Below are 24,858 nucleotides of genomic sequence, written 5' to 3' on the forward strand. Positions count from 1 at the left end.
GGATAGGAGCCTGTATTTCTTATTGATCTACCTAAAATATATATATATATATATAATTAATATTAATAATAATAATATTAAGGATCCATGTGGAGCAAAGCCTTGATGTGTTTGATAAGCTCGGGTGTGTTGCAAAGTTTAAATAAATTTCCTATTTTTAGGAATTCGGCCGAATGGCACAACTTAGCTGCTTCCAACTCTATGCGTTTTGACTTCTTAAATGAAAGATAAATTGTGTTATTGTATAATGGCATTGTTAATCGGACATCATTTGATTTCCTCACCAAATTGCAATTTGAGCCCATTTCATATGAAAGATAAATTATTTTATTGTGTAATCGCATTGTTAATAAGACATCATTTGATTTTCCGGCCAAATTGTAATTTGAGCCCATTTCAAAAAATTGCACTGTAATTTGGCATATTTGATTCACAAATTTGAATTGAATCCTAAACACCTTCCAAATTGAACTTTTAAAAAACTGCACTAGATTGTTTTGGTAAAAAATTGATTTGGCTCCCTCTTGTTATGTGTGTATTTCTACGATCAATACTACCACCATCACATTACCACTACTGCACCTAATTAACATTGTTCAACTATTGTTGTGGTTCCGCTGGTGCCATGATCACCAATATCACCGCCACCGCCACCGCCACCGCCACTGCCACCACAACTACCACTATCATTGAACCACTACTACTCTAGCTGCCACCACCACCTACTAGTCACTACCATCACCACAACTTCATTGCGACCACCACTACTACCCTGCAGTGAGAAGACCTTCAAAATGTTTAAAATGGAGTTTTTATTAACAAGAAAAGGTGGAAGATTTTTTTTTTTTTTTTTTGTTTTTGGGGGAATAGTCGTTTTTTTATTCCGTTTTTTTTGTGAAGCTGCAAAGGCTTAAAAAGCCCAATTTATTTTTACTTTTAAAAATGCTTCTTTTTAAAAAAAAAACAGAAAGTTGCGTAGAAAATTCAATCTTCTAAACAACATAAAAAAAATTTCTTTTTATTTCTTTTTTTTTTTTAAAGCAAATGGAAAGGAAAATCTAAATACTCTTAGAAGTGTAAAAGAAAAAAAGAACAACAGTGTTTTGTTTATTTCTTTTATTTCATCGATTTATACTTTTTTTTTTGTATAAAGTTATGAAATAAAAGCAATGAAAATGCATGTAATTAGAGTATCGCAGTTATCTCATTCCTTTAGTGATCAAAGAAAGAAAACAGAAACAAGTAAAAAACTAGATTGTAAGAATGAGAAAGATAATGTAGCAATATTTAACCGAAATTTAATTTATATTTTTTTCTTCTTTTTTGCTTTTTTTTTTTTTTTGGAAAACAAAACAGTCTTAGAAAAAAAAACCTTTTCATAATAACAAAATAGATTGTATTTTATTTTTTTCCCCTTTTCTTCTGAAAGGCAAGCTTTCTATGCTTCCCCTACAACATAAAACTTATAAACTTCCCCTTATCCAACCGTTCATTATGAATGAAGAGCTACGATTGCCCCAATCACAATGTCTCGTCTCTAGACTATTTTATTTTTAATTTTTTTCTATAAACTATTTTGACACCAGTTTTGGATGTCCAATCCTCTATTAATCTTGAACTAGTGAAAAATATTAAAAAAATATTTCTAATAAAATAAATGACCAAAATACCCCTAAAACTTTCAAGGGGTATTTTGATCATTATATTTTATCAAAAAATTATTTTTAATATTTTTTATAGGTGCACCCCAATGAGAAGATGGCATGTACCAAATTTCATATTCATAAAATTTGTACAAAAAACTAAAAATAAAAATACTTTGAGACGTTAGATTTATGATCAAACGTTGAGTGGCTCTCTCGATCAAAATTGGAGAGCTGGATGGTAGGAGAAGCATAGCTATTCTATGTTGTAGGGGAAGTATAGAAATCTCTCTTTTTTCAAGAGAAGGGAACTTTAAAAGTTTTTCTTTTTTAAAAAAAAAAACCAAAAAAGGGCTTTTGTTGAAATCAAAATTGTCCTCAAAAGTTTTGTTTTTTTTTTAAGAAAATGAGAATGGCTAAACCGATCTTTTTTTCTTTTTTTCTTTTTTTGAGGCAAAGAGATCTTAAAATGCGACTTTTTAATATCAAGAAAAAGAAGAAAAAAAGGTATTTCTTTTTTTATAAGGGAAATATGAAAATGCGATTTTTATAAAAAAAATGAAATAGAAGCAATTTTTTTTTAAAAGAAAGGTTTCAAAAGGCAATTTTATTAATAGAAAGAAACATATATATTTTTCGAAAACAAAAACAACAACCTATAAAATGATTTTTTATTTAAAAATAATTTATCTTTTTTTTTAAGCAAGATGATTTTGATTTTAGAGAAATGACATTATTCTTTCTTTTTTTTGGGGTAAATCAGTGGGGGGGGGGAAGGGCTCTACCCAATTTTTCATTAATAAAAAAGGGATAACACGTTATTATACAACCCTATAATATGGCAGTTGCGTCAAATCATGTAATAAAAGAAATCATGTAATAAAAGAAGAGAGAAAAAGTCAGGAGGACGACTACATCAATTTGTGGCTCATGTATAAACCGATCATCTTGCTACCTATATAAAACGATCATCTCTTAGAGAGGGCATCATCTAGCCTCACGAAAAACATGAGCAATAGACCACTATCGTCGGTAATCTCCAATGGGCACGACGTTGATTTTAATGGCTCTACTAGTAGAAATGAATCACTCTTTATCTGTATCGGGAAGCAACCTTTTTGAATAGCTAAAAGAATGCCTTCTTCTAGAGTCTCGAATTCTGTAAAATTATTGGATACAAAACCAAAGTGTTTAGTAAACGCCGCTACAAATCCACCATTGCAATTTCTTATGACCCCACCACCATCTGCCAAACCAAGGTTGTGCAAGGCCGCAACGTCAATATTCAGCTTATAACAACAAGCTTCCAAAAGTAACCATGTGACTGGGATCATGCATTTTGGCTTCAGCAGGCACCACTTAATATGTATATTGCCAATAATCGTCTTTTCTGATAGATGAAATGCCCATTCTTTAACTTCTGCAATGGCATTTACATGTGAAGTAATACGAATAACAACCTGCTCTCTTCTTGATGTGTTAGTTCACAAGATTCTTATGTTTCACTCTTCCTACAGAAACCAAATTGTTGTGAAGAAGATAGACATCTAAATGTTAAGAAACCTGTCTGATTTGAATATGAAGACTAGCCAACTACAAAGTGTATCCTAACCCGAAGTTCCAAGCACAAAGCTCTTGCCACACTGTCAAGCTAAAGACCGCCAAGCACCCTACAAAAAAGTGCAATGAAATAGAAGATGACATAGGGTTTCCTCATTGTTTTTGCAAAAAGGACAGATAGTAGCCATATGAGTACTCCGTTGTAGAAATATAGATGTAGTCGGTAGTCGATTGTATACAGCTAACCAGGAGAACCACCTGGCCCGTAAATGACATTTGGCTAACCAAAGAGCACGAAATAGAAGGTGAGGTAAACTTTTGTATTGAATTAAGTTCCACGCTTTTTTTATGGAAAAGGTTCCACTAGCAGAAATGACACTACTCTTTTTAAAAGAAAATAGCCCACAAATTATTTTATTTTATTTTTTTACTGAAAAATGATTAGGTGATGCAAGATGAGAAGAGATCCAAACAAGGCTAGCGAAATTGCGCAAAAAATGTCAGTGAGCATAATCCATATGATTATGAAGCAACATCTTTCTATTGAAATAAACTCATTTTTTACTTCTTTTTTAAAAAAAAAAAGAAAAAAAAAAAATGAATAAAGTGGTGAGACGAGTGCGATTGATGCCCAGGAGTTAACAGTTCACAAAACAGAAAGGCAATGGGCCCAGACAACAATCGCTGGAAGAGAAGAGGCAAGAAGGACCTCCGGGTCCAATACACCCAGCAATGCAAAAGGCCGTCCTCTCTGATCTGAACTCCAAATTAGATATTGAAAATCAGTAGAGATTGCAGGGTGGTCGAATTACAATATGAAGAAAAAAAGTCAATTTTGATAAATAGATTTATTTCTTATATTGCTAACAACGGCAATTGATTTTTTACACAAGAAACACTTCTAAACTAAACTAATACAAACAGATATAAAAATATCTAAAAACCAAAAAGGACAGGGAGAAGGAAACTTACCTACCCAGGCCAGTCGGACTGGGAAACCCGAAACCCGGAATGGGGCCCGTATCAAGTCCGGTTGTCTATGCCATTGTCTTCTCTCTTCATACTAGAAATTGGTTGAAATTTGACTAAGAACGGTTTAATTTTGATATTGGCTTTTCTAAGGTTTAATGGCCTAGATTTCTAGGGTTGAAGGAGTAGGGTTTAGGATTTTCAGACACCCGAAACCCAAAATTGGGGCCTGTATCAAGACAGGTTGTCTAGGCCATTGCTTTCTCTCTTCATACTAGAAATTGGTTGAAATTTGACTAAATGTTTAATTTTTATATTGGATTCTCTAGGGTTTAATGGCCTAGATCTAGGGGTAGGGTTTTATGCTTCTAGATTTCTAGGGTTGAAGGAGTAGGATTTAGGGTTTTCCTAACTAGGGTTTGCGGTAATTAGGCTTTTTTCTCTAATTTTGTGAAATTTTTGGACTGTTTTTAGGTATTTTCTATAATCATTTGGTGTTTGCTAAGGAGGTTTAAATAGGAGTTACGTTAAGGATAATTCTAAAGAATGGTTTTAGCTATCCTAAAAATATTTGTACTTATCTTACGATAAATTTGGGTCAAACACATGCTTATCACAAGGTGAAAAAAACCGCTACAACAGCTTCCAAAAAATTCGAAGGCGTTTTGGAATTTTTGCAAGGACCTTTATGGAATTTGTGCTAAATAATTTTATTAAGATAATAATTTCCAAACCGTAACTTGAATTCAAATGAAACTTAAACTGTCCGAAATCTTTTGATCTCCTCTTTAATTTAAAATCAAATTTGACCCAATTTGGATAAAATTTAAGCGGTCTAAAAGGATAGTACTTTTGGGTGTCGATTCTAGGTCTCAGGGTATCGGATCAATAGCCGGTTAGGGTCATGGCTATTTGGGGTAATGGATAAGCTTGAAGTTTAGGTTTTAAGTCCAAAAAGTTAGCTAGGGTCTACTAGGCCGTTGTGGTCCATAGCATTTACTCTTTTTTTTTTTTTTTTTGAAACTGTAGGAGGTGCATAAAAAGAATGAACTACCCACCGACCGAGCGTTCATGTATCAAAAACCCCTTAAGGGGGTCCAAAAAGCGCCATACACGCTCAAGTATGTAAAGTAAAACAACTGTGTTGATTAGAGCTCAAAAAGATGCTCAAAGGTCTCATGCGAGTTCTACTGTGAGGAGCCTTCCCTAGCGAGGGCATCTGCCGCAGCATTGACCTCTCTCCAAGTATGCCTATAAGTTCCAATCTCTATGAGCAAAGGGAATATCTAGCTATGATATTCTTCGAGTCCCCCTCAACTATCAGAGTTGCACCTCATGAGGGGTTAAAGCAACTGAGTCCCACTAGAAAGGCTAAGGCTTCGGCTACCATGGATTCTTAAATCCTGCAAAGTGAAAGAAAGAAGAGTAGTGCCCTCGGAATCTCTGAACCTGCAAGGCCCAAGTCAAAGTTAAGTTTGACTTGGCCTGTTTCGAGGGTCTCCATAGAGAGGAACAAGATATACAAACTGTTATGAAGGAGAGTAAGTTCCTCCAATTGAGTTGGAAGTCCGAGACTGGGCAATGCTTGAAGACTGTGGTTCTTATCCTAGAATATAACGAGAGATTTGACTTTATCAAATAGTGTTAGTCTGGTGCAACTTCTCCCCTCAAAATGTGCAATTGTTGTGCTCGAACCAGATCACCCAAAGCGTAGCCTCAACCGCTGCGCACCAAAGGAACCTCTCCTGTCTGGTCCATGGAGGAGAGAGGAAAGCCTCCACCAGTTGAGGAATGGATGGAGTCACCTAGGACCAGCCAAAGAGTTGAAGTAGGTACCCCCACAAAGAGCTGGCAATAGAAAGTTCAGTCTTGACACCAATGTATCACTACACCCCTATCCCCACAGGTGTTCCATCACACACGAAAATGCTATGAACTCAATCATTATTCATTAACCAACGAATAATCATCTTAATACAGGCATTCAGAAAATGTTTTGAACCACATTCCTCTTAGCACCCACCTTTCATCTCTATTGTCCACTACCATAAAGGCTCTGGTAAATCAATTTTCAACACGTCAGCACCAAAAATGTCACCAATTCACAATATAAACTCCCATACCCTTTTACAAACATAAGCCCAACAACGAACAAATAAAGACGCATATTTGATCGTTTCCCATATTCCTGAAAAGGAAACCTTCACCCACCCCAAAGAGGACCTCTTTCAAGTTTCAAGTTACTGTCTATTATAAACACTCCTTACCCCTCCAAAACACACAGACACAACAGCCAGCAGCCGTGCAACTTAAAACTCAAAATGGTGAAAAACAAGCCAGGGTCAATATTCACTCTGGACAGTAGAGCCAGCTGGTTCATCTGCTCCTTGGTGAACCAGCCAATAACCTTCGGATCATTTTTGGCCTTATTCAGCCTTTTTATTTTCAGCTAAGTTCTTGACATTTTCCTGGGGGAATCTCTGCTTATAGCCCGCTATCCAATGGATGGGCTTGTTTCTAATATGTGCAAGTCAAACCTGACTTTATTCATTGTCTTAGTTCCTATTTTTGCTAGTTTCAAATTTGTCTTGTAATTTCTCTTTTCTGCTAGTTTCAAATTTGTCTTGTAATTTCTCTTTTCTACTTTTCTTTAATTTTCTAAATCTCTTTTTTAATAAAAGCAGAAACACAGTCAAACACATTTTGACAGATAGTCTAATCACAAAAGACCGGATGGAACACTTCCGCCTTGAAGATCAACAGTCAGCACAAACAAGCAAACCTAAGTAGGAAACGTGGACAATGCCAACTTCAACACCCGCCATGGGGCACCTCCTGAATCCTGCTTCAACCCCCATAAATCTAGTTTTCTTGAGCAGTGTTACCAATATATAAAGCATCAACCTATCTGCATATATCTTCCAACTTTTAAAGACATTACATGTGCTTTCCTTGCCATAATACTACACTATTGAATATAACTTCCATGTGATGCTCAGTTACAACTGTATTGTATTGTAAAATAAGAATAAGATGCACAGATTACATGGGGCTGTTTCCAATACAAAAGGACCAAAACTTTGTTGTCTATACAAACAGAAAGCTAAAAGCGGGATGGTGATGTCCAAAAGAGTCGAATTTGTAACAAAAGTTGGGCAGAAGCACCTGCTTTTCCTAGAGCATTCACAGAAGCATTCGCCTCTCTCCAAGCCTCTTTGAATACCTACCTGAACAGATGTAGTGGTCCCAAATATTTGATAGAAAATGAAGTCCAAACTCTAGGGCCGAGGGGAGACTTTATTTGCCCAAGAGATGACATTCCTTGGGTTCCCTTCCACAATACGAGATTGGTCCCACCTATTGTCAAACAATTTCAGGTCCCTTCCAGTTTGCCTCTGTGAAAGTGGAGTTAACGACGACAATAGGGACAGAAAATGACCAAATGGTCAGGGCCAATCTAGTGAGGCTGTTTCTAATACCAAATGACCCAGAACTTCTTGTCTATACAAGCAGAAAGCTATAAAATAAGAATAAGATGCACAGATTACACGAGTGTATGTCCAATACAAAAGAACCAAAACTTCATGTCCACACAAGCAGAAAGTTAAAAGCAGTACAGTGAGGTCAAACAAGGGTGGGATTTGTAACAAAACTTGCCCAGTAGCACCTACTTTTGCTATAGAATCCGCAGCAGCATTTGCCTCTCTTCAAGCGTCTTTGGGTACAACCAGAACAGATCTATTGACCTCAAAAAGTTGATCAAAAAGGAAGTCCAAACCTCCAAGGCAGAGGGGAGACTATTTGCCCACGCTCCATGGATCACCATCCACAATATGAGATTGGCCCCACCAAATTGTCAAACAATTTTAGGCCTGAAAATGACAAACTGGTCAGGCAGGACCTAGCAATTTCTAAAGAGGCCTCTTATAGCTGCTGGTTCAGGATTACCAAATGAGCAGCCAACAAATTTCAGTTTGAAACCCCTGGACACCCTGGATGCCAAATGTTTGATCCAAGGATGACCATCAGTCCAGTCTCTAGAATGGATTTCCAGCCAAACATAAAGTCCCTCGATGTGAGGGCCCAAAATTCTGAGCAAATCTCTTACCCAGGAAATAAAAAAAGAAACAATCCTCCACCCCCTCTAAGCTAGTCTCTCAGCATTCAAATTTTCTAGGAATTATGCTCCAGATCATAGTCGTCAAGAAGAGGGGTATAGTGGTGAAAAATACATGACGAAGAGTTGTCTGATCGATTGAGGCATAACCCATACCCAATCCAAACCCTGGAGAGAGGAGGACTAAAGGGTATGAATAGGTTTTAGTTGTTGTATGTTCAAAACTGATGGCTTCAAATGCAATTGCCTATCCCATTTAAATGGCCACTAAAAGGCGCATGAAAAGATTCCCTAAACAAATTTTTCCTGCCCACTAATACAAGAACTTTCAAGGGCATGTCCATGAAATAATCAAACACTGACTAATTATGGGCTCGTCCCTTGACACTAAAGCTATTGTGCCCCAAAACCAGCGCAGATAGTAGAAAATTGGAAACGAATATTGTATTGTTTTATTGGATACTACATGCATAAAATCATAAAAAGAATAGGAAGTTGTAGCCAAATATAAGCATCATAGCTCCTAAATTTTTTTGAGGAATTCATAGCTCCTAAATTCTAATAAGAAATTGCTCTTAAATCTCCGATTCTAATGCTCAGTTACAAAAAGCTTGAAGTACCAGTGGTAGAGTGGACCAGGTAATTAACGCGTTTGAACTTGATATGCCACAAAAAGCATACGATTTTCAAAGTGACAAACTCATTCTATTATATGAGGCTTTATTATTTCAATCTTAATGTGAATAATTTCACAAAAAAATCAATCAGACCTATGAAAGTCAACCATCATTAGGGGCTCTACCGCATGTTGGGACCACATGGGGCTAATCTACTACTTGAAATTACGAACAACTCAGGAACTTCCTTTCTGGCTTTTTTTTTTAAGTCATTACACAGGCTGAATCAGAAAACCTCATAACAAGTTCCATATGATATGATAGGAAGGTTAACATATGATACATATGGAAAGGTTGTATACATATGATGGGCAGGTTATACGTACGATAAGTATCATTGCATACAAAGTATAAACCCCAAAAGCTCACATGGATGTACAGATAGAATTTCTCCATGCAAAAGCCATTCCATTAACTACTAAAGGCAAAGCAATTCCAATAGTAAACAGATTTAAGAAATATTTACAGAAACATCCCAATCATTTAACCTAGCTGAGAAGAGACTCACAAATGGACAGAAAAGAAAAAAAAGAGCATAGCAAAACCGATACACAGGTTCCTTATAAAATATATTGCAATGAATAAGAGAACTAGTGGAGTCCACCAACAAGACAATTTTTCACATAGTAAAAAAAATCACTCTACAAAAGAATTATGAGCAAATTCCTTAATATACAATGTACAATGGGGGACATGAGATAAAGACCATACACTTAAGACATCACTACTCTGCTTCATACAAGAGGAACAATTTGCCAAGTAAATTACAAGGCCACCAATCACTACATTCGTGAAGGGAAAAGAAACAAAGAACATTCTGCAATACATCAATTAAACTACGGATCAGTGGGAGAGCTTTGAGAGCGCAAACCACAAGAATGGAACTTCTCTCTTATGGACTCAGATTCACTACCGAACTCTTCAAATGTGTATTCCTCTTGTTTGCAGGCAGAAGGCACTTTCCCTTCACTATAGCAGGTACTGCAAAGGCTCAAACGAGCCTTTAACTCTTTGAACCTCAGCCCAATGATGGGGTATCGACAAACTGCACACACATGGTGGCCATGGCGTATTCTATCACTAGTTTCAAGCTTCAAAAGAGTCTTCATGATCCCGAAACCCCAGTCTTGATCATCAAACATCTCAAGAAACTCAGGGAAAGAAACCATTGAAGCATCGCTCTCTCCATTAACCTCCATCAAATCGCTAATCCCTGTCATGGGAAGGTAAACTGCCCTCAAGAGCTTGATATAAATATCAGCGTCAGTTTTCCTAATTTGGCCCCCTGCCTCTTCAACAGCGCGCCAAATTAGGGCATCAAAGACCGCACGCTTTCTTTTTTCAGGTGTACCTGCACATATGGGCGCAAGGATTGCACAAAACATGCCCATATCGACCCTACCAGAGCCTGAACCATCCAAAACAACCAAAATCCTCTCATTGATTGCCCTCATTGCCCCTTGAAAAGTCTCAGCCTTTAGGGAATGGAGCAATTTACGAATAAACCCCTCCAATGCTGCCTTCCTAATTGATTTCTCAGGTGCCCCACTTCCTGAATACGAAACAGGTACCTGGCTCTCACCCAATTCCTTCTTTAGAAGCTCTACATTACAACTCCCCAGTCTTGTAAGCCTCTGAAAAGACCTGATTTGGAGAGCATGACCAAGCTCTTGTCTTGGGGTGGCCTTGTTCTTGTTTGCTTTGAACTTAGAGGCCTCCACTACAATAAAACCTGCCTCTCCATTTGAGCTCTGCTTCTTTGCTGCCTCTCTCTGCAATTGCTTGAGATGCCCAATCGCATCATACAATTCAATCCTATGGGTCATCTTGAAAGCCTCTTTCAAGGCCTTTCGAGCCTCATCAGCCTCTCCAGCCCCCAAAAGAGACACGGCTCGATTGAGCTGAGCTCTCCAATGGCTTGGCCACACCGATAAAACCCTGCTGTACATTTCTGAGGCCCTCTGGTATCTACCCACATCACGAAAGAGACCAGCAAGGTTGTACAAAGCATCTATATGATCAGGTTTCAGGTCAATTGCCTTCTGAAATTCCTGAATTGCCCTCTCATCTTCCCCCATAGCATGGAGAGCAGAGCCTAGATCACAGTGGGCATCCGCATAATCTGGCTTCAAGAACACAGACTCTTCTAGGGCTTTCTCTGCAGCTCTATACTCTCCCACCCCAAAAAGAGCACTACCCAGAAGCTTCAAAGCCCTGTAATGGTTTGGAGACAAAATTGCAGCTTCTCTGTAATGCTCACAAGCACTGAGAAGCATTCCTTCTCCCTCTAATGCAACCCCCAAATTGACATGAATTTGAGGGAGAAGATAGGCCCACTGGTTTCCACTAGCTTCCGCTGCTTCAAGAGCCAAAACAAACTCATTTTTTGATTCAGAGAACTTACCAATGGCGTACAAGCAATTCCCTGCTCTAAAATGAGGCCTAACATCAATGGGTTGTAACTCTGCAGCTCTCTTGAAACTTACCAGAGCTTCCTTGAACAATTGGTGATCATACAAAACCCTACCTATCGCCATGTGACCATCAAAAGCTTCTTCTCTAGTTTTTGAACCATCAGCTCTGCTCCTTAAACCTGCTAAATCCTTCAAGAAAACGCCATAGTCATGGCCACTCTCTTCCCAAAAGACTCTCTTTGAAGCTCCACTCTCTGACTCAGAGCCAAGCTCTCGAGACCAACCAGGATCTGAGAAGCCATCACCAAAAGTTTCGCCCTTTATCTTCCCATCCTTCATCTGCTTCACCTTCAACCTCTTCACTATAATTCCTAGGTCATCAACCAGTTTCCATGTCACGTCATACATGATTCCATGGCTTGGAGACGCAGCCCAAGCAGCCACTGCATGCTGCCTGTTAGGGTTAGGATTAGGGTTTGTCCTCTCGTCTGCAATTGACGACGAAGAGGCCACTGAAACCGCAGATGGCTCTGAATCAAACCCTAAACCTAACGCATCAAAATCCCTATCAACATCACCCGCACCATCATCGTAGGTTCGAAGAAGACCCTCAAACGTTAATCCCCTATCCCCTTCAATGAATTCACCATAGGTTCTAAAAACTTCATCCAAAATGGCGTTGATCTGTTCATCGCTGAACTTGACTCTAGGGTTTACCGCAGTAACCAGAGAGGCCATTTCTTCTCGATTGAGGCCTCCATCTTTGTTCGCATCAAATTGGAGGAAGATTTTCTTCACTTTCTGGCTTCTGGTGTTGGTGATGGGCGTACCAGAAGCCATGGCCAAGCCCTACAGTTTCGGAAGAGGGCAAAGGTTAGGGTTTGGAGCTGAAGGGTGCAAAATACAACACAAATATGGTTCTGTTTGTTCCTATACAGCTGGGCCAATTATTCAGATCTGTTACGACTTGAGTGAGAAAATCGGTATCCTCAAATTCTAGAGAGAGAGAGTTTTTTTTTTGGGATCGAGAGAAAAATGACGAGAGAAGGTGTGAGTGAAAAAGAAGAGAGGGTAAAATCTTGGAAAATTGGAGATAATGCAATTCCGATTGGAGAGAATATAATTCTGAATTTTCTAGTACGTTGTGATACACCCAAGATTTTTTCGCTATAACTTATAAATAATACATCCAAGATTTTCCGTAATAACTTGTAAATAATTGTGACCATTTTGTATTAAATGTAAATAGTCTTATTATATATAATCTCTTACGTTTAAATTTTAAAAAAAAGTTATGTAAGGTTGCTATCTTATACTAATGAAACAAAGCACACCGTAAAAATCTTATAGTAGAGAGTGTCTCGCAAGCATGAAGAAAAAACAAGAATTTCAAATCCAAAAAATAGTGTATCTTGTAATAAGTTATTTGGACCGTCTATTTTCAAGGTTTTTAAATGTTAATTGATCTCGATCTATACTATTTTTAATAATTTTATATTTTAAATAACTGGAAGTAAAACAAGATTTTGAAACCACCATAAGATTTTAAATACCAAAACACCATCTCTAAGTAAATTTTATAAGCGTGTGGTCCGTATAAAGAGGCAACCCTATACAAACCTCACCCTTAAATTTTAGGGAGTAGAGAGAGAAGGATCTAAAAACTTGAGAAAATTGAAACGGCTGAGAGAAGGAAGCGCTAGAGAGAGAAAGGAGAGGCGAAGATTTCAAAATTTGGGAGATAGTGCCTAGGTTAAATTCTTAAGGCACATTTTGTGTGTGAAATGTTTTCATGAAAGTATTACTAAAGATTTTGTATGAGAATTTTTTTTGGATACCAATCACATTTTTCACACCAATTGGTAATTAATTGGTGTGAAAAAATTATCATGCATAATCACATGCGGAGTTCTTTTATGTGAAAATACTTTACTAAAATATTTTCATACCTATCAAATATGCCCTAAGAGAGAGACCGTAGAAAAGTGCCTTTGATTTTCAACATTTCAAAGTAAAGAGAAGGGAAGAGAGAGAAAAAATTGTAGTGCTGAAATTCTAAAAGAGAGAACGGTGATATTACCGAAGTTGGGAGAGAAAATCTTGTTTCCATTCTAGAGAGAGAGGGGACAAGGAAATGTTACAAATTTGGAAGAGTAGAGATACTTTTCAATTCTAAATAGAGATACATGAAAAAATACATAAAAAGTAAGCTGACATTTTTTATGTTTATTTGGACATACATATATGGAAAATGGTTTGATAGGGGCTGCAGCCCTATCTAACCACAAAACTCACAGAAAATTGTAGCTTTGTTATAAGAAAATCTTTGACTTGATCATCTCAGCCTTGATCATTATGGTTGTAAAAAAATTAGGATTTTAAATACTAAAAATAACGTATATTGTATATATATATATATAACATCCTTGTGCATTACAGGATGAAATATATTATGGTCTTCCCTCGAGTTAAAGTATTACTAAAGATTTTGTATGAGAATTTTTTTTGATACCAATCACATTTTTCACACCAATTGGTAATTAATTGGTGTGAAAAAATTATCATGCATAATCACATGCGGAGTTCTTTTATGTGAAAATACTTTACTAAAATATTTTCATACCTATCAAATATGCCCTAAGAGAGAGACCGTAGAAAAGTGCCTTTGATTTTCAACATTTCAAAGTAAAGAGAAAGGAAGAGAGAAAAAAAATTGTAGTGCTGAAATTCTAAAAGAGAGAACGGTGATATTACCGAAGTTGGGAGAGAAAATCTTGTTTCCATTCTAAAGAGAGAGGGGACAAGGAAATGTTACAAATTTGGAAGAGTAGAGATACTTTTCAATTCTAAATAGAGATACATGAAAAAATACATAAAAAGTAAGCTGACATTTTTTATGTTTGTTTGGACATACATATATGGAAAATGGTTTGATAGGGGCTGCAGCCCTATCTAACCACAAAACTCACAGAAAATTGTAGCTTTGTTATAAGAAAATCTTTGACTTGATCATCTCAGCCTTGATCATTATGGTTGTAAAAAAATTAGGATTTTAAATACTAAAAATAACGTATATTGTATATATATATATAAAACATCCTTGTGCATTACAGGATGAACTATATTATGGTCTTCCCTCGAGTTAAAGTATTACTAAAGATTTTGTATGAGAATTTTTTTTGATACCAATCACATTTTTCACACCAATTGGTAATTAATTGGTGTGAAAAAATTATCATGCATAATCACATGCGGAGTTCTTTTATGTGAAAATACTTTACTAAAATATTTGCATACCTATCAAATATGCCCTAAGAGAGAAGACCGTAGAAAAAGTCCCTTTGATTTTCAACATTTCAAAGAAAAGAGAAGGGAAGAGAGAAAAAAAATTGTGGTGCTGAAATTCTAAAGAGAGAACGGTCATATTACAGAAGTTGGGAGAGAAAATCTTGTTTCCATTCTAGAGAGAGAGGGGACAAGGAAATGTTACGAATTTGGAAGAGTAGAGATACTTTTCAATTCTAAATAGAGATACATGAAAAAATACATAAAAAGTAAGCTGACATTTTTATGTTTGTTTGGACATACATATATGGAAAATGGTTTGATAGGGGCTGCAGCCCTATCTAACCACAAAACTCACAGAAAATTGTAGCTTTGTTATAAGAAAATCTTTGACTTGATCATCTCAGCCTTGATCATTATGGTTGTAAAAAAATTAGGATTTCAAATACTAAAAATAACGTATATTGTATATATATATATATATAACATCCTTGTGCATTACAGGATGAACTATATTATGGTCTTCCCTTGAAGTATTACTAAAGATTTTGTATGAGAATTTTTTTTGATACCAATCACATTTTTCACACCAATTGGTAATTAATTGGTGTGAAAAAATTATCATGCATAATCACATGCGGAGTTCTTTTATGTGAAAATACTTTACTAAAATATTTTCATACCTATCAAATATGCCCTAAGAGAGAAGACCGTAGAAAAAGTGCCTTTGATTTTCAACATTTCAAAGTAAAGAGAAGGGAAGAGAGAAAAAAAATTGTGGTGCTGAAATTCTAAAGAGAGAACCGTGATATTACCGAAGTTGGGAGAGAAAATCTTGTTTCCATTCTAGAGAGAGAGGGGACAAGGAAATGTTACAAATTTGGAAAAGTAGAGATACTTTTCAATTCTAAATAGAGATACATGAAAAAAAACATAAAAAGTAAGCTGACATTTTTATGTTTGTTTGGACATACATATATGGAAAATGGTTTGATAGGGGCTGCAGCCCTATCTAACCACAAAACTCACAGAAAATAGTAGCTTTGTTATAAGAAAATCTTTGACTTGATCATCTCAGCCTTGATCATTATGGTTGTAAAAAAATTAGGATTTCAAATACTAAAAATAACGTATGTTGTATATATATATATATATAACATCCTTGTGCATTACAGGATGAACTATATTATGGTCTTCCCTTGAGTTAAAGTATTACTAAAGATTTTGTATGAGAATTTTTTTTGATACCAATCACATTTTTCACACCAATTGGTAATTAATTGGTGTGAAAAAATTATCATGCATAATCACATTCGGAGTTCTTTTATGTGAAAATACTTTACTAAAATATTTTCATACCTATCAAATATGCCCTAAGAGAGAAGACCGTAGAAAAAGTGCCTTTGATTTTCAACATTTCAAAGTAAAGAGAAGGGAAGAGAGAAAAAAAATTGTGGTGCTGAAATTCTAAAGAGAGAACGGTGATATTACAGAAGTTGGGAGAGAAAATCTTGTTTCCATTCTAGAGAGAGAGGGGACAAGGAAATGTTACAAATTTGGAAGAATAGAGATACTTTTCAATTCTAAATAGAGATACATGAAAAAATATATAAAAAGTAAGCTGACATTTTTATGTTTGTTTGGACATACATATATGGAAAATGGTTTGATAGGGGCTGCAGCCCTATCTAACCACAAAACTCACAGAAAATAGTAGCTTTGTTATAAGAAAATCTTTGACTTGATCATCTCAGCCTTGATCATTATGGTTGTAAAAAAATTAGGATTTCAAATACTAAAAATAACGTATATTGTATATATATATATATAACATCCTTGTGCATTACAGGATGAACTATATTATGGTCTTCCCTTGAGTTAAAGTATTACTAAAGATTTTGTATGAGAATTTTTTTTGATACCAATCACATTTTTTACACCAATTGGTAATTAATTGGTGTGAAAAAATTATCATGCATAATCACATGTGGAGTTCTTTTATGTGAAAATACTTTACTAAAATATTTTCATACCTATCAAATATGCCCTAAGAGAGAAGACCGTAGAAAAAGTGCCTTTGATTTTCAACATTTCAAAGTAAAGAGAAGGGAAGAGAGAAAAAAAATTGTGGTGCTGAAATTCTAAAGAGAGAACGGTGATATTACCGAAGTTGGGAGAGAAAATCTTGTTTCCATTCTAGAGAGAGAGGGGACAAGGAAATGTTACAAATTTGGAAGAGTAGAGATACTTTTCAATTCTAAATAGAGATACAAGAAAAAATACATAAAAAGTAAGCTGACATTTTTATGTTTGTTTGGACATACATATATGGAAAATGGTTTGATAGGGGCTGCAGCCCTATCTAACCACAAAACTCACAGAAAATTGTAGCTTTGTTATAAGAAAATCTTTGACTTGATCATCTCAGCCTTGATCATTATGGTTGTAAAAAAATTAGGATTTCAAATACTAAAAATAACGTATGTTGTATATATATATATATATAACATCCTTGTGCATTACAGGATGAACTATATTATGGTCTTCCCTTGAGTTAAAGTATTACTAAAGATTTTGTATGAGAATTTTTTTTGATACCAATCACATTTTTCACACCAATTGGTAATTAATTGGTGTGAAAAAATTATCATGCATAATCACATGCGGAGTTCTTTTATGTGAAAATACTTTACTAAAATATTTTCATACCTATCAAATATGCCCTAAGAGAGAAGACCGTAGAAAAAGTGCCTTTGATTTTCAACATTTCAAAGTAAAGAGAAGGGAAGAGAGAAAAAAAATTGTGGTGCTGAAATTCTAAAGAGAGAACGGTGATATTACCGAAGTTGGGAGAGAAAATCTTGTTTCCATTCTAGAGAGAGAGGGGACAAGGAAATGTTACAAATTTGGAAGAGTAGAGATACTTTTCAATTCTAAATAGAGATACATGAAAAAATACATAAAAAGCAAGCTGACATTTTCATGTTTGTTTGGACATACATATATGGAAAATGGTTTGATAGGGGCTGCAGCCCTATCTAACCACAAAACTCACAGAAAATTGTAGCTTTGTTATAAGAAAATCTTTGACTTGATCATCTCAGCCTTGATCATTATGGTTGTAAAAAAATTAGGATTTCAAATACTAAAAATAACGTATATTGTATATATATATATATAACATCCTTGTGCATTACAGGATGAACTATATTATGGTCTTCCCTTGAGTTAAAGTATTACTAAAGATTTTGTATGAGAATTTTTTTTGATACCAATCACATTTTTCACACCAGTTGGTAATTAATTGGTGTGAAAAAATTATCATGTATAATTACATGCGGAGTTCTTTTATGTGAAAATACTTTACTAAAATATTTTCATACCTATCAAATATGCCCTAAGAGAGAAGACCGTAGAAAAAGTGCCTTTGATTTTCAACATTTCAAAGTAAAGAGAAGGGAAGAGAGAAAAAAAATTGTGGTGCTGAAATTCTAAAGAGAGAACGGTGATATTACAGAAGTTGGGAGAGAAAATCTTGTTTCGATTCTAGCGAGAGAGGGGACAAAGAAATGTTACAAATTTGGAAGAGTAGAGATACTTTTCAATTCTAAATAGAGATACATGAAAAAATACATAAAAAGCAAGCTGACATTTTTATGTTTGTTCGGACATACATATATGGAAAATGGTTTGATAGGGGCTGCAGCCCTATCTAACCACAAAACTCACAGAAAATTGTAGCTTTGTTATAAGAAAATCTTTGACTTGATCATCTCAGCCTTGACCATTATGGTTGTAAAAAAATTAGGATTTCAAATACTTAAAATAACGTATATTGTATATATATATATATATATATATATATATATATATATATATATATATATATATATATATATATATATATATATATAACATCCTTGTGCATTACAGGATGTACTATATTATGGTCTTCCCTTGAGTTAAAGTATTACTAAAGATTTTGTATGAGAATTTTTTTTGATACCAATCACATTTTTCACACCAATTGGTAATTAATTGGTGTGAAAAAATTATCATGCATAATCACATGCGGAGTTCTTTTATGTGAAAATACTTTACTAAAATATTTTCATACCTATCAAATATGCCCAAAGAGAGAAGACCGTAGAAAAAGTGCCTTTGATTTTCAACATTTCAAAGTAAAGAGAAGGGAAGAGAGAAAAAAAATTGTGGGGCTGAAATTCTAAAGAGAGAACGGTGATATTACCGAAGTTGGGAGAGAAAATCTTGTTTCCATTCTAGAGAGAGAGGGGACAAGGAAATGTTACAAATTTGGAAGAGTAGAGATACTTTTCAATTCTAAATAGAGATGCATGAAAAAATACATAAAAAGTAAGCTGACATTTTTATGTTTGTTTGGACATACATATATGGAAAATGGTTTGATAGGGGCTGCAGCCCTATCTAACCTCAAAACTCACAGAAAATTGTAGCTTTGCTATAAGAAAATCTTTGACTTGATCATCTCAGCCTCGACCATTATGGTTGTAAAAAAATTAGAATTTCAAATACTAAAAATAACGTATATTGTAATACATTTTTTAGATCTTTCATTTAGCTCTAAAAATAAGTGTTTATGGATCCACAATATCTGTACTATTTTTTATGAGCTTCAAATTTTATAGTTGGCGATGGAAATTAATTTTAGAGCTATCACAGAGATTGTCAATACTCAAAGTGCTTTCCAGATGAGGATCCGAGGCGAGGCTTTACTTCATTTTGGTAAAGCCTTAGGCCCATGGAAACTACATCCATATATATATATATATAACATCCTTGTGCATTACTGGATGTACTATATTATGGTCTTCCCTTGAGTTAAAGTTGGAGAAAGGAAAAGAAAAAGGAAAAGTTGTTTGAAAGGGAAAGAAGATTAGTCTTTTAAAAGTGGGAGGGAGAAAAATAAGAACCCCAAAATAACATGGCTCTTGCTATACTTTTCTGAATACAGCCAATGGCAGTTGGTGATCATAATTTTTTTAATTAAGATAATAATAAGCAGGCAGCTCATATTCAATCAAGTTCAAATTTTAATATTTAAGGTTTAAGAAGGGATGGGATTTGTTTATAAGAGAGAAGGATTGAAAGAGTAAAATTAAATAATGATTGATCTTCTTTACAAGAACAAAGGTTAAAAGGAAGAGAGAGAAGAGAAGGCCCACTAAGAATAGGGATTCCTTAGAGGAATGGGAAAGATGGAGAGCATTGGAAGATTGTTAATAGTTTATTTGTGTTTATCCATGATGGCATGGAGTGGATCATGTCTTTTAATGGTTACAAAAAACATGGTTGGAATAATGTGGACTTGTTTGTCTGCATCATCCCAAGGTAGTGATCACTTTATATTTTTTATCTATATTTTTTTCACAAATGAGAAAACGTAAGGATGAGAGGGCAAAGAAGGCCAAAGACTCTAATAACCTTGAATGATGTAAATCTGGTCTAAATTTAATAATAAAAATTGATATTTTCAGTTAAAAAAAAAAAAAAACTCCCAAAAAAAAGCACTTTCCCTCAACTTAAAAGTTATAACTCTCTCTTTCCCTCTTTTGTGTCTAGGATAGTGTTGAAAAGAGCGTGAGTCCGAGTAACTCGGTCCTAGTTGGGCCAGGTTATGGCTAAGGCTTAAAAAACAAGAAATGCCAAAAGTGTTAAAACATAAAAATTATTAAAAAAAGAGTAAAAAATAGGAAAATATCTTTAAAGTATAATTAAACAAAGCACAACTAAATGAGGTTAAAAAGGTCGTGAAAAAATAGATATTGAAAAAATCAATTTGTGACGAAGTTATTTTACAATTAATCCCAAAAAAAAGAGAAAATATAAAAGTAAAATTTATGGCCAAAACACTTTTCAGTCTTTGTCAAAATGATAGATAATATAAAAAAAAATTTACAATATATTACTCTTCAGATCACCCAACTTAGGGATAATCAGAGTTGCCAGGTTGGCGATTCCTAATTACAAGGGAGAGTCCGAGTTTTGCTCGCCCGAGTTTTTGTACATTGCGTAAAACTCTCTCTTCCCCTCCTTTGAGTCCAGGAGAGTGCTTGAAAAAATGGGCATTGTAATTGTAATTTCAGGTCGTAAAAGTGAAATTGGGTAGAAACATGTATTTTTAATGTTACACAGTAATGAAAGATATAAGAATAGCAAAAACACTTCAAAGAAAAAATAAATCAATAATAAATTTTACTATAAAATGTAAGTAGAAATAAAGGAATAAATGAAATTAGTAATACAATTTTAATATACTAATCAATTTTTAGATGGAAGTTAAAACATCATTACTTCAATATCCTAAAGAATTATATCAAAATACCAGTTGTGAGCATTTCGAATTTCATTGTAAAAATTTTGGAAAATAATTATAAACAACATTTAAAATATAGAAAAATTTACTTAAACTAACCTCAATTTATATTTCATAATATCTTATAAAAATGAATGTCATTAATTAAACTTTGAAGCATAATAACTTCAATATTTACAAATATAAGATATCTAAAACTTATTTTCCATTGGGTACAATATTTTATTTGGGAAATAAATTATATGAGGTGGGTACCTTAAAATATAGAACTAAAGTGCACCTTCAAAATCTTTGGGAAATGTTGTCTTGATGTTAAAAAAATATCGAATAGATCATCTCGACATCGAGATGTATATATATAGAAAGAAAAGATATTTCAAGTTTTAAAAATAGTACATCTTGCAACATATTATCTAGACTGTCCATTTCCATGATTTTATGCGTTTATATATCTACTTAATTTGAACCATTTTTGGAGTTTAAAATTTTATAATTAAAAATTTTCGACACCAAAATTATATCTTGTGACAAAGTTTGGAGATGCACCTTACCTTGATTATTTATAGTTGTAACCTTATATAATCCACACCTATTTATTTGAAACACTTTAAAATTTCACATTTTCAAAAAGTCAATAAAATTGGTTTCTTTCTCAAAGTGATTAAAAATTAAAAAAATAAAAAGTTGGTTTCTTACTTTTAGTCAAGACAACGTAAGTAACTTTATGTCATTCAAAAAACATAAAAAAAAAGAAAAAAAAAGAAAAGAAAAAGGAATCAGGCATAGATATTTAAGGGAATAAAAAATTTATAGATTAAAAATAAATATGCTTGTTTTGAACAATTATAATTTTCTTAATAGGTAAATCATAAACAATTTTATGAATCATGAAAGTTCACAAGTGCTTTTTCAAATGAAATTAAAACCTTTAATTATAGAGAGAAAAGTAACAATGATAGTGCTTGGAAAAATATAAAAAATGTTAGTTGAAAATAAAACTTCACTTTTTAGGTAAAAATTGAAATGAAAATATTTTGAATTTAAAATTTTAAAAATTAGTTTCACATAAATTTGACTATAAATCCAAATGAAATCACATATCTTAGCTTTTTATTAATAAAAATAAATAATTGAAGTATATATAATAATTAAAACAATGGATTAAAATAGCTACATATGTTATTTAAGTATCAGCTTTAGAGAGAATATAATGAAAATCCACCTTAACTACTCAAATATTTAAGTACATATAAAAAAAAGGAAGAGAAGAGAGGCCGGATAGAAGCAACCTATAATATACACATTTACTGATAAAAGAATATTGATAAATAAGTTAAGAAATAAATGATAAATATATATTAGAACATATAAAGTTGAAGATATTATAAATCAATTAGATTTATATGAACTGCTAGGATAAAATATTGAAAAATAAATAAATAAATTATAAAATAATAAACCAAAGTAAATTTGAATTTTCTTAAACTTCACATCAATAAAAATTAGATCATTAATAGACATATAAAGGCAATAAATAAAACTTCCAAAAGGAATATTTATCAAATAATTAAAACTAATTATTAAAAATTATTGTTAAATGACTTTTAAAAGTTAAAAAAAAATCCAAAAGATCGTGATGAGGTAGGATGTTCTTTCTTCTCAAATTAATATATATGTTCTCCTCTCCCTCCATACCTCCTCCATCTCTCTCTCAGCCCTCTCTCTAATGCCCATCTCTCTCTCACTCTCACGCCCACACTTTATTTTTTTTTCTCTTTGTATCTTTAGTTAGATTAGGAAAAAGAAATTTTTCTAGGATAAATATCGTAGTTTCCAAAAGAAATAATAATATTGGATTGGAATAAGAAAATTCATTCAGATCTCCTTTTAAGATATACTAGCGGGGGCATGTGTTGCACACATTATTTACACACATTATTTGATTATTTATAAATACATAGGAAATTATACATATGCAACGAACTATACAAGTTATTAAGTTTTAGACAAAAATTATTCCTTTCAAGAATTTTGAAACTTTTATTTTAGTACTAATGTATTAACTTAATAGAAATATATTTTTCCGTCATAGTTAATTTTATATTGTGTCTTCGATAACGGTGATTTCATGTTAATTTAAATGAGAATCACATATTTTAATCATAATTGATTATATATATTTCCACTTTTTTTAATTGGTTTTATTCCTTTATCATATTTGTATAGAATATTTATGAAAATATTCATAATCGATGAAATCCTAGGTGAAAATTTTGGCCTTTTCTTTCTTTTTTCTTTTTGAGCACCATTTTTTATCGGATTTAGATGTATGATCCTTATTTAAAATGATCTAAATAATCATATAAACATAGAAAAGATTATTCTATGAAATTTTTCATTTTCAACTTTTTATAGGTGCGGTTTCTATAAAGTTGCGACCTTAAACAATCCAATTAGGGCGCACCTCTAAATTTTATCGTAACATATAATTTTGGTATAAAAACTTCTTTGGATTATCTGAAAATCTATTTTCATACAAAATTATAAAATTTTAAACTCCAAAAATGGTCAAAATCAAGTAGATCTATAAATATATAAAAATCTTGAAAATGGATGGTCGAGATAATATGTTGCAAGATGCACTATTTCTGAGACTCAAAATCTTTTTTGTTTTTTTTTTCATATTCATACATCTTGATGTCGATATGATCAATTGAAGGGTTTTTCAACATTAAACAACTTTTCTCTGATGGATTTTTTAGGTGCATTTGTAATTGTACAGTTTAAGGTTGCAACTTCGTATAAACTTTTTCTTCTTTTTTTTTTACTTTCGTATCAGCCGATATATATTTGATCAAATGGAGGGTTGATCCATATGGTGCTCAAAGTTTTAAACAACTAGTAAGAAAAAAATAATAGTATCAATTACCTTCAATAAAAGAAAAGACAGGCCTTTGTAGAAGCACTAAATCAGGCAAAATGCGAAGACAAGTACTCCAATAGCTTTCTCCCTCTGGTCTCAACGGAAAATTACAAAAAGCCTCAAAAATCATACTTTCTAAACAACTTCCCCAATCAATTTTTTTTACAAATTGTTACCCCAAATTTAATTTTCCTAGCAAATACCCCCAAATAAAAAAATAAAAAAATAAAAGTAAAATGAAAACCAAAGTACCTTCCGGAAAGCATGCAGTCCAGCAAAAAATGCGGGTAGTCCGGCATTTTATTAATGGAAAGCATGCGGTCTGACACAAAATATGGGCGGTTTGGCACTTGGGACATGTGGTCCGGTACAAAATGGGGGTGGTCTAGCACTTTGGGTTTCTGGAAAGCATGTGGTCCGATACAAAATAGGGGCGGTCTAACACTTTGGGCTTTTGAAAAGCATAGGGCCTGACACAAAATAGGGGTGGTCTGACACTTGGGGCATGCAGTGCTGCACCAAATGGGGGCGGTTCGGCACTATGGGCATTTTTCTCAAAAAAATATGATTTTTTTTTTTACATGGGGAAATTTGTTAGGAAAGTTCAATTTGGAGTGAAGCTACTAAGAAAAAATTGGTTGGAGGTAGGTTGTTTATAAAGTCTCATTTTGAAGGGTTTTTATAATTTTTCCTTTTTATATGTAAATAAAAATTTAAAATAAGCATAAATTTTTCTTTTTTAAAAAATATTTGTAGTTTCACTCTTCAATTTTTCAATATGCAAGTACCTGGAAACTTTAAAAATATCTCATTCTCTTAATCTTTCTCATTCTCTTGAGATGCATATTAGAGATTGGCATAGCTATAAGAATCATTCTTTTTAAGATATTTTTTTATGAGTAATGACCTCCATAC

General features: G+C 33.6%; 1 protein-coding gene and 1 long non-coding RNA gene across 2 annotated transcripts; both read right to left on the reverse strand.

Annotated features, from left to right (window-relative positions):
* Positions 1-2,578: 2,578 nt before the first annotated feature.
* On the reverse strand, positions 2,579-9,051 carry LOC148780547 (uncharacterized). Its single transcript, XR_016039958.1, has 2 exons — positions 4,176-9,051; positions 2,579-3,959 (listed from the first exon to the last, which is right to left on the reverse strand). It is a non-coding gene; the product is annotated as an uncharacterized LOC148780547 (long non-coding RNA).
* Positions 9,052-9,608: 557 nt separating this feature from the next.
* LOC18439040 (putative TPR repeat-containing protein At2g32450) lies at positions 9,609-12,606 on the reverse strand. The gene has a single exon (XM_006849214.4). It carries the CDS (start codon positions 12,218-12,220, stop codon positions 9,803-9,805), a length of 2,418 nt encoding a protein of 805 aa, XP_006849277.1. The 5' UTR covers positions 12,221-12,606; the 3' UTR covers positions 9,609-9,802.
* Between the last annotated feature and the right edge of the window lie 12,252 nt (positions 12,607-24,858).

This window comes from Amborella trichopoda, chromosome 9 (genome assembly GCF_054954075.1).
Source record: "Amborella trichopoda isolate Santa Cruz 75 chromosome 9, AtrichopodaSantaCruz75HAP2 v2.0, whole genome shotgun sequence".
Lineage (NCBI taxonomy): Eukaryota > Viridiplantae > Streptophyta > Magnoliopsida > Amborellales > Amborellaceae > Amborella > Amborella trichopoda.

What these genes read in the sequence shown, in the direction of transcription:
- LOC18439040 (XM_006849214.4), bottom strand. Translation starts at nt 12,220, where the DNA reads ATGGCTTCTGGTACGCCCATCACCAACACCAGAAGCCAGAAAGTGAAG.